The sequence below is a fragment of the Vombatus ursinus genome, unplaced genomic scaffold (assembly GCF_900497805.2).
Source record: "Vombatus ursinus unplaced genomic scaffold, bare-nosed wombat genome assembly UNPS02014818.1, whole genome shotgun sequence".
Taxonomy (NCBI): Eukaryota; Metazoa; Chordata; class Mammalia; order Diprotodontia; family Vombatidae; genus Vombatus; species Vombatus ursinus.
Window position 1 is genome coordinate 4,265,232 of NW_020954596.1, and position 9,633 is coordinate 4,274,864.

The following is a 9,633-nucleotide window of genomic DNA, read 5'->3' on the forward strand; positions in this document are numbered from 1 at the left end:
TTGTGGGCAGAGTTCAGGAACACCCCCGCCCCTCCCCCAATACGACTCAACGCTGCCCGGAAGAGCTGGATCAGGAAGCAGCTGCTGCAGAGGCAGGAAACCGCTAGGGAGGTTCCGTTCTCCCGGGAGTGGGAGTGGGGCTCCCTGCCGGGAGCGCGGAGGAGGCGTGTCGTGATTCCGGGGCTGCGCGCTCTCTCCTGGGGAGGCGTGAGCGAAGCAGAGCGCGGCTGGGCTAGGAGGGGCGGGGGCGCTGCCTTCCTCCGAGGAGCCGGAAGCCGGCTGCCAGCTGCGGGAGCTGGCTACGTTGTAGCGGAGCCTGGCGACGTCGTAGCGGCTCTGGCCCGGCGGCTGGATGGGGGCTCGGAGCGCGTGGGCCGCGGCGCTACTGCTGCTCCTGTCCTTGCTGCCTGGAACCTTCGCCTCCTGCCTCTTCTCGGTGGACGCCTCCACAGCCACGGGGCAGCTGAAGCCTTTCTGGAAGAGCACCGGCTTCTGGTAGGCTGAGTCCGCCTCCCCGCGGCCAGTGCCTGGGACGCCTCCGTCGATCCCCTGGCTAGGACGCAGTAATACACGTCGGCCCCCGGGGTACTTGGAGGCTAGACACCCGTACACGGGCCGTGCCCTGGAACCTTTAGGGTTGGAGCTCGAGCACCATTGTCGAGGAGAGGCGAAAGAAGGCACCCCGACCTACTCCTTCCCCAAAGAAACCCGCAGGGCTTCTTCCCCCCATTGTATTGTTTTCTCTTGTTTCAAAGGTGGCAGGCTGCCTGAGGAACTAGAGGCCCCCCCCCCCCACTGAGTAGTGCTTTGGGGCGAGATCCAAGGGATCCCAGCGATAGAATTCTGGGAGAGAAATCTAGGAGTGGATGGAGGGCGCCACGAAAATTCAATGAAGGGAAGCCTAAGTGTAAGGAGGGCAAGAGTTTGAGGCTGAACTATCCCCCTGCGGCTCTGTGGAGCTCTCTCCACACGGAGAACCTTAGCATGAGAAAGGGACCCCTTTCACTTGTAGCCAGGGCATCTGATGATAAAGAACTCTCCATCCTTTGAAGCAGTCGCTTCCGTCTAGGGTGTTCTATTGGGGAAGTTTTCCCTTGTACTCAGCCAAAATCTGGCTCCTGAAACTTTCTGCTTTGGACCTAGTTCTGTTCTCTTGGGTCAAACAAACACAAATTTGACCTTTCTCTTCCATGACAGCCCTTCGTATACTTTTAAGCCACAGATCATGTTCCCCAGAAGTTTTACTTGCACACTGTAGGTGCTTAATGCTTGCTGAATTGACTTGAATCCAAGTTAAACATTTCTAGTTCCCTCAGCCGAATCTCTTGTGACTTGCAGACTGCTTGGTCATCAGCATCATGGAGGAGTCACAGATCCTCAGATATGCCAGTTCCTGATAGTGCTTGAGGAAAAATAAATAAATTATACACACACACACATAACGTATATGGGACCGTGTCACTGAACTGTTAGCTCTTTCCTGCCTCTGAGAGCTCTGGCAGTAGCTGGACTTCCTAGAGGTAAAACATCTTGTACTCACCTGGTCTTAATAGGAGAAACTTCAAGTCTTCCAAAGGGGGGTGGGGGAGAGGTCTGTTAACCCCACACAGGTCTCTGTAAAACAGTAGGTGCTCAGGGATTGTTTCCTCAATGAATGAAGGAGTATGAGTAAAATGATGACATCCTTATTCTGTATTTCAGTTATCTGTGATTTCATTAAGATGGGCACTCCCTCCACCAGCTGGAACCAAAACTCCCTCTATAATTTAGTAGATGTCTTTCTTTGGTGTCTCTACTCATTGGCTCAAGCCCTCACTAGCTGTATTCCCTCCATCCTTAGGAAGCCAGTAGTAACAAGCGGTGCAGTTCCATTTAACCACTTAACATCCGTTAGCTTTTACACAAGGATGTTTACTTTGAGGGCTTGACCACAGCTGACACACGGTCTTTTCTCCCAACCCCATAGGGGAATACTTGCTCCCATAACACTTTTGTCTCTGGGAAGAATAGATTCAACTTAGCTCAGTTCCTCTATGGTATTGGTTTCACCAGCTTCATGTTCCAATGCAATATGACTGCTAGATAAGGCTGCTTCTCACTCCTCAGGGCATGATGCTGGACTGGCTTTAAAACCCAGATTCAAACATGACGGGATGCCAAGGAGCCCTTTGGACCTTTTGAATTCCCAAAGTCAGTGCTTGGCACTCCCCTCATCAGATGCCACAAGTGAAGAAATCACTGAGATTCCTCTAGAAGGGAAGGAGGCAGAGACCATAGCTGAATCTGGCAGGCCTTTTTGAATTCTTCTGCAGTCCATCAGATAGCCTCCTTTCCATCACAGTTAGATGATTGGAATCCATTACAGGACGTCTATGAATATTCCATGGTTTGTCTCTCCAAGGCACTTTCCTTACATGTCATCAGAGTTGCCTCAGAAGCTGTTCCCTAGTGTCCTTAACATGGAAAGGAAACATCTCCTTAGCAAAGGGCTAGGATCTTCACTGATTTCACTCATTTGTTGACTTGAATTAAGATGAATGACAATGAATTCCACTCATGGCAAAGGTGGCATGGTAGCTAAGAGAATCACCAAAGATGTAAAATTGGAGAGATCCAGGTGACTTGAGTTGGTTAAAAGCAGAATCTTCCAGTACCAGAGATGTAACTAAGTTGGAGCAGTCAGGACTTTCCTCTAGGATGGAAATTTCTAAATTTGTAGTAATATCTTTTGTTTTTATATAATTTAATTTCCGAATATGCCTGTCCACCTCCTCCAATCAGAAAGCCATCCCTTATAACAAAGAATTAAAAAGAGGAGGGAGAAAACATTTCATTAAAATGAACCAACATACCCTGAATGAGACATTTGCATTTTGGGACCTGACCAGTTTGGGAATTTAAAAAATTTTTTGCTTGACTATACGTATTTGCTCTAAAGGGTTTTTTCTTCTTCTTTATTTTTCAATTTGTGGGATCAGGGAGGGGTAGGAAGGAGAGACAATAAATACTTGTTAATTAAAAAAGAAAAAAACCAGGTAGCAGCTGCCTTAAGAGGTAGTGCTCTCCCTGTGGCGAGAAAAGTTCAAGCAAATGGGCTGACCCATTTGTTAAAGACACCATGGAAAGTATTCCCACGTTGACTAGGGGGTTGTATACTCTGTGGCCTCTGTAGTAGCTGAATTGATTATTTCATGTTTCTAGGTACTCAACACATACCTGTTACACGATAGGTGTGCTTTTACCGGGGGTGGGGGGGGTTGGGGTGTATCTGTGAAGATGGCTTGGGAGTGACTTTTTTTCTCAATCTTTTTGGTTTTTCCAGCCCTCCTCTGCCCCATGAAAAGTCAGACCTGTATGATCTCAGCCAAGACCAGCAGCTCAATCTTGCCTATATTGCATCTATCCCTCACGGGGGCATTGAACAGGTCAGGACCCACTGGTTACTGGACCTCATCACAGCCAGGTAAGCTCTGTTGATTTCCTGGGGAACTATACAAGCAGCTATGAAATTTACATGAGAGAAACATGGGGCTGTGCCTTCCACCTAAGGTGGTGTGATGGAAGGAAGCCAGGACTAGGAACCAAGAGGTTATGGTTCTAGGTCCAGCTCCGCCATTTCCTAGTAGCATGACCTTAGCCAAGTCATTTCTCCACTATCAGCTTCAGTTCCTTTATCTATAAAATGGAGATCATCACATTTGCACTTTCTGCTTTGCAGGTCCATGTGACAAAAATGTTTTGCTAACCTTGAAGTGCCATATAAATGCTATTATACTAATATTATTATTAATGATAGGGGGAAGGTAAGAAAGTAAGCATTTATATAGCATATACCATGTGCCAAGAAGTGCTAAGAGCTTTATAAATACTATCTCATTTGAATCTCAAAACAATTCTGTTTTGAGAATCCTGCTTCGAGTTAGGTGCTGTTGTTATCTCCATTTTGTTGTTGTTCAGTTGTTTCAGTCCTGTCTGACTCTTTGTGACCCCTTTTGGGGTTTTCTTGGCAAGGATAGTGGAGTGGTTTGCCACTTCCTTCTAGCTGATTTTACAGATGAGGAAACTGAGGCAAACAGAGGTTAAGTGACTTACCCAGGGTCACACAGCTAAGTGTCTTAGGCCGGATTTGAATTTGGGTCTTCCTACCTCAAGTACTGCATCCACTGTACCACATGGCAGCTTTATTGTTACATCATCATCACTGACTATTCTAGGAATCTCTGGTTCCCTTAACATAGATTCTCTCTCCACAGACACAGATCACAGCCCCTCAGTGTTGTAGCAGACAGTTTGTCATGAGTTGCTGTGGCTGAGATCTGGCTGGAATATAGAGGTCTCTACCCTGAGATAGACTGAATGTCAGGCAGGGGATACCACACAGTCCATCTCTGGACCTGTACCCAAAGTCTTTCCAGTTTGTCTGGACCTGCCAGAACTTATGCTATACTGGCATTGCCTTCAGGAACCAAGGGTCACTTTCATGCTATAATTTAGCTTAGGGAGGATTATTATGCTTAGCAGAGTCTCTGGCACATAATAGGTGCTTTAAACATGTTTATTGACTGATAGTAATAGAGTATTATATTGTTGTATTCTAGTATTTAATAGGCAAGTAGGTGGCACAGTGGATAGAGTACTGGTCTTGGAGTCAAGAAGACCTGAGTTCCAATCCAGTATCCTCATTTACTAGCTATGTGGCCCTGGGCACGTCACTTAGGTATGAGAGCTAGATAAAGCTCTGGACTTGGAATCAGGAAGACCTGAGTTCAGATCTGGCCTTTGACACTTGTGATGTGACCTTGGGCATGTCATTTAACCTCCATTTGCCCTCAGTTTCCTCATCTGTAAAATGGGGATAATAGCACCTACCTTCTGTGAGGATCACATGTGATACTATTTGTATAGTGTTTTATAAACCCTAAAGCACTATTTAAACACTAGTTATTAATATTATTGTTAGGCATAATATTATGTATTATAGTAATATAATGACATACAGGTGAAGTAGTGTGGCCTGATAACTAGAGAGCCATTCGAAAATTGGCACTGGTGGAGAAATCTGCCATAACACAAGTCCTCAGTGGAGATCATAGGGATGATGGGATCAGAGATTTAGAGCAAAGAGGGGCCTTCAAAGCCATTAAGTCCAACTCTGTCATTTGCTGAGGAAGGGTAAATATTTTTGCCTGGGTCACTCAGATAATAAATATTTGAGGTAGTCTTCCTGACTCCAAGCCCAGTGTCCTGATGAAATCACAGGTCTGGACCCGATATAGTATAATGTCATTAAGCTTTGATAACACTTTATCTTATCCATTGTTATTAAATCACCAAACATGTTCTATATACACACCACTCTGAATGGGGACCAGTCTTGCTTGATCTCTTCAGCTAAGCAGGTTCAGGATTGGTTAGTCCTTGAAGGGAGATTGCCAGTGAATACTCAATGCTGTAGTCACAGTAGTCTGCTGGATACAGAGCTGCCCTTGGGGTTGAAAAGAGCTTCTGTTAAGTCTCACTACTGACACTTATTAATAAGTCTTTTAACTTCACAGCGTCCCAAGAAATTTTTTAAGATTGCAAGTTGCAAAATAATTTTTGATATGCACTGGGAGAGGGAGTTTCCTTGCAAGTCTGTTATAAAATAAAATCGCCAATTAGTTGTTAAATAAATATTATTAGGTGAAGAAGGGGGAAATGTTGGAACACAAAAATTTTTTAAAAATGAATGTTAAAATTTGTTTTTACATGTAATTGGCCATCTTAAGGAGGGGGGAGGTAAGGGAGGGAGGGAAGGAGAAAATTTGGAACTTAAAATAAAAAAAAAGAATGTTAAAATAAATTATATTATAATGATTGAAGTAATGAATAATTATTAATATGATATGCTATTATAATTATGAGACCAAATTATTTGTACTAATTAGTAATGATAAACAATTAATATGGTATAATATAATTATAATACTAAATCATTATGATTACAGAAATGTGTTCCCTTGCAAAGCCCCAGGGAGTTCAGGAGTAAGACAACATTTGACAAATTTCTCCCTGTCCCATGTCCTGCAGAAATATTGCCTTCTATATCACTACCTCATATGAGTGGAACACTTGAAACTTTTTCCAAAGTGCTTTTGAATCAGTTTTCCCTTCTGGTCTTCATGTCTTCCCTATGAGGTAGGTTGAGCAGGGATTATTGCTGCCCCCATTTGGCTGATGGAGAAACTGAGGCCCAGGGAAGAGAAATGACTTTGGATTCAATTTAGTGATGGAGCCAGGACCAGATCCCAGGTCTCCTGATTCCTAGTTGCCTGTACTTTCTTCTAATGACAGTGTCTAGGAAGGAGAATGGAAAGGGCAAGGGATGCAGAAGGAAAAACAGAATCCATTAGGATTCTTTGGTCAGTAGATTGTAAACTCTTTGAGGGCAGGGCCCATCTTTGTAGCCCCAACTCTTAGCATGGTGCTTTGCACATAGTGAGCACTTAATAAATGTTTATTGACTAATGGTGAGAGACTTAGACGAAGGGACTGAAAAAGGGTCCTTATACCTTGAAATGAATTCATTTAAATGGGCAGAGCTGCTAAACAAATGTAGTTGTATTGTTAGTCAGTGTTAAGTTTCTAATAAAACAGAACATGAAAATGTAAACATGTATTTTAAAGAAGCAAATGTAGACAAATGGTAGAGAAGAGCACTGATGCTGGACTGGTCCCTCTACCTCCTAGCTAGGGAGGAGCTGGGCTCAAACTTCTGTCCCCAGAACAGCCAGGCAGAACTCCCAGGAAAGCTCAGCCGGAAGTGCTCTGGCTTGAGTCTGGGTTGGAAAGGGTAGTTGTCAGCATGGGCTGTGGCATGGTCCTGGAAGGAAGAGATGGAAGGTGGAAGGTGACACCGCAGGCTTCTCCTCAGCCTCTGTCAGTGGGATGCTGAGCTTCACCTGCCTGTTTCTTTAAGTCCCATTTGGGACAGAACACCACCTAAACTACTTACTGTGTAATCTGAAGATTTCCTTACTGGTCAAAAAGAATCTGGAAAAAAGTGACCAAGTTTGGCATAGGGGTTGCCATTCTCTCTCTCTCTCTGTGTCTCTCTCTTTCTCTCCCTCTCTCCCCCTTCTCCCTCTTCCTCCACCTCCGCCTTACCCCTCTCTCACTCCACTCCCCTCCTTTTCCCTCTTTCCTTCTCCTTCTCTCTCTCTTTCTCTCCCTCCTTCCCTCCCTCCCCCTTCTCCCTCTCCCTTCACCTCCCCCCCTCTCCTTTTCTCTCTCTCTCTCTCTTTCTCTCTCCCCCTCCTTCCCTCCCTCCCCCTTCTCCCTCTCCCTCCACCTCCGCCTCCCCCCTTCCTTTTCCCTCTCTCCCTCTCCTTCTCTCTCTCTCTCTCTCTCTCTCTCTCTCTCTCTCTCTCGCTCGCTATTGCTCTCACTCTCAATATACAGGCCTAGAGAAGACCCTAGGCTAAGTTAGATCGAGGAAACTCTAATTTGACAGAATAGCTTAGAAAGCCTAAGTAACATCCTCTCTGGGACTAGTCTGCTTTCTTTCATCTGCACTTCTAGTGACTTTACCCTAGTCTTATTTCTGAGGCCACATAGTCTCTCCTTGCTAGGAAATGTATGCATGTGATTTGTAGTATGTGGAGCCAGGGAAGGAGAGGAGGGGGCAGATGGCGCCAGGCTTGAACACCCAGTCAAGGTGGTGTTGGCAGTGGCAGGAGAAGGGAGTGGGTCATTTGGGATCATGGGCATCAGAGTAATGGATCCTTCCAGCTGCACTGAACCTTAGTGGTCATATAATCCAGTTCTTCATTTTACATCTGTAAAATGGGAATAATAATAATAATAGAACCTCACTCCCAGGGTTGTTGTGAGGATCATATAAGATAATAATGTATAATTGTAAAATGCTAAGCATTGTGCTTGGCACACAGTAAATGCTATGTAAATGTTGTTATTGTAACAAGGGAGACAACCAAGGCCTAGTACACAGCTTGGCAGCTAGGTGGCGCCATAGGGCACAGAGTGCTGGGCCTGAAGCCAGACTCTTCCCAAGTTCAAATCCAGCCTCAGACACTTACTAGCTGGGTGACCCTGGACAAGCCATTTAATTTTGTTTGACTCAATTTCCTCATCTATAAAATGAGCTGGAGAAGGAAATGGCAAAGAACTCCAGTAGAACTCTTCTCTGCCAAGAAAACCCTAAATGGGTCACAAAGACACAGACACCACTGAAAAATGACTGAATAACAAAAGTAGGCAGCTAGGTGGTACAGTGGTGAGAGCACTGGATCTGGAGTCAAGACCTGAGTTCAAATGTGATCTCAAACCCTTACTAGCTGTGCAACTCTGGGCAAGTCATTTAACCTCAGCCTGCCTCAGTTTCCTCATCTGTTTGGATGATAATAGCACCTACCTACCAGAGTTGTAAGGATTTGTAAATCGCTTAGCACAGTGCCTGGCACCTAGTGGACATTTTATAAATGTTTCCTTCCTTCCTTCCCTTGTGAGGGAAAAGGACTTGTCCAAGATGATACAGCTAGTTAATGGCAGAATTAGGATATGAACTTAGGTCTGTTGTATCTGGCCCTTTGAACCCGGGGAATCCAGGCACTACAAACAAAAAGGTCAGGGACTCAGCAGGGGATTTGGAAAACTCGGGGATGTGGGAAGGTTTAGAAAGTAGTGAAAAAGAAAAAGCTCTGACACCAAGAGCAAAGGTTCCTAGGATTTTGGTTCCAAAAGGAATCTAGAAAACAGGGAAAGTTGACTGAGGTCAGTGTGACTCAAGAGGGAGGGAAGAAAGAGGAGAAGTGTAAGGAATCAAACAGATTAAGAAAGGACCTTAGGACCTGTAGCTGACAGTATCTGTGGGATCCCCAAGGAAGACTTTCTCCCTGAATACCTTCATTCATTCCTATCATGGGGAATGGGAAAATAGGGAAATCAATAGGAAACCTGCATTTCTGCTGATAGAGATACATTCTTTTTTTTTTTTTTTTGAGTCAATTGAGATTAAGTGACTTGCCCAGGGTCATACAGCTAGTATAAGAGTCTGAGGACGGATTTGAACTCAGGTCTTCTGGACTCCAGGGCCTGTGCTCTATCCACTGCATCACCTAACTGCCCTGAGAGTCATTCTTTTGAGCCTTGAAGGTTTTCTGGTCTTCTCGAGTCACTTACTTGGAAGGAATCATGTAGTTCAGGGACGGAAACCTGCAGCCTGGAGCTTCTAGGTCCTTGGGTGCAGCCTTCTGACTGAGTCCAGGTTTTACAGACCAAATTCCTTTATTAAGGGGATTTTTTCTGTGAAGTCTGGATTCAATCAAAGGGCTGAACTTGAGGACCTAGAGGACCACATGTGGCCTCAAAGTCCCAGGTTCCCCACCCTGCCCAACCTCCTCATCTTGGAAACTGAGGCCCATAGAGGGTATGGGCCCTACTCAAAGTGATAGTGAATGTGGATGCGTCAGACAGGCTTACTGCCATACATTTTATCAATTATAACACGTACAATGTGTGTGTGTGTGTGTGTGTGTGTGTGTGTGTGTGTGTGTGTGTGTGGCTTAATAGGGACAGAGTTAGAAGCAGAGGCAGATACTGAGGATGCATTTTCCCAAGTGCTGCCTTATCTTG

The 9,633-nt window shown here is 45.1% G+C and overlaps 1 protein-coding gene across 10 annotated transcripts in view; it reads left to right on the plus strand.

Moving 5' to 3' along the window:
- The first annotated feature begins 333 nt into the window (after positions 1-333).
- The window catches only part of IDUA (iduronidase alpha-L-), a 71,055-nt gene continuing 61,755 nt past the window's right edge, over positions 334-9,633 (plus strand). For 7 of the 10 annotated variants that reach the window (XM_027836491.1, XM_027836490.1, XM_027836492.1 and 4 more), the window contains exons 1-2: positions 335-495; positions 3,323-3,463. In XM_027836491.1, the coding sequence (XP_027692292.1) occupies positions 353-495; positions 3,323-3,463 (284 nt within the window). In that variant the 5' untranslated portion in view covers positions 335-352. Of the gene's footprint in view, positions 496-3,322; positions 3,464-9,633 lie in introns of all 10 variants that reach the window. The other 3 variants (XM_027836497.1, XM_027836494.1, XM_027836493.1) reach the window with 2 other exon arrangements.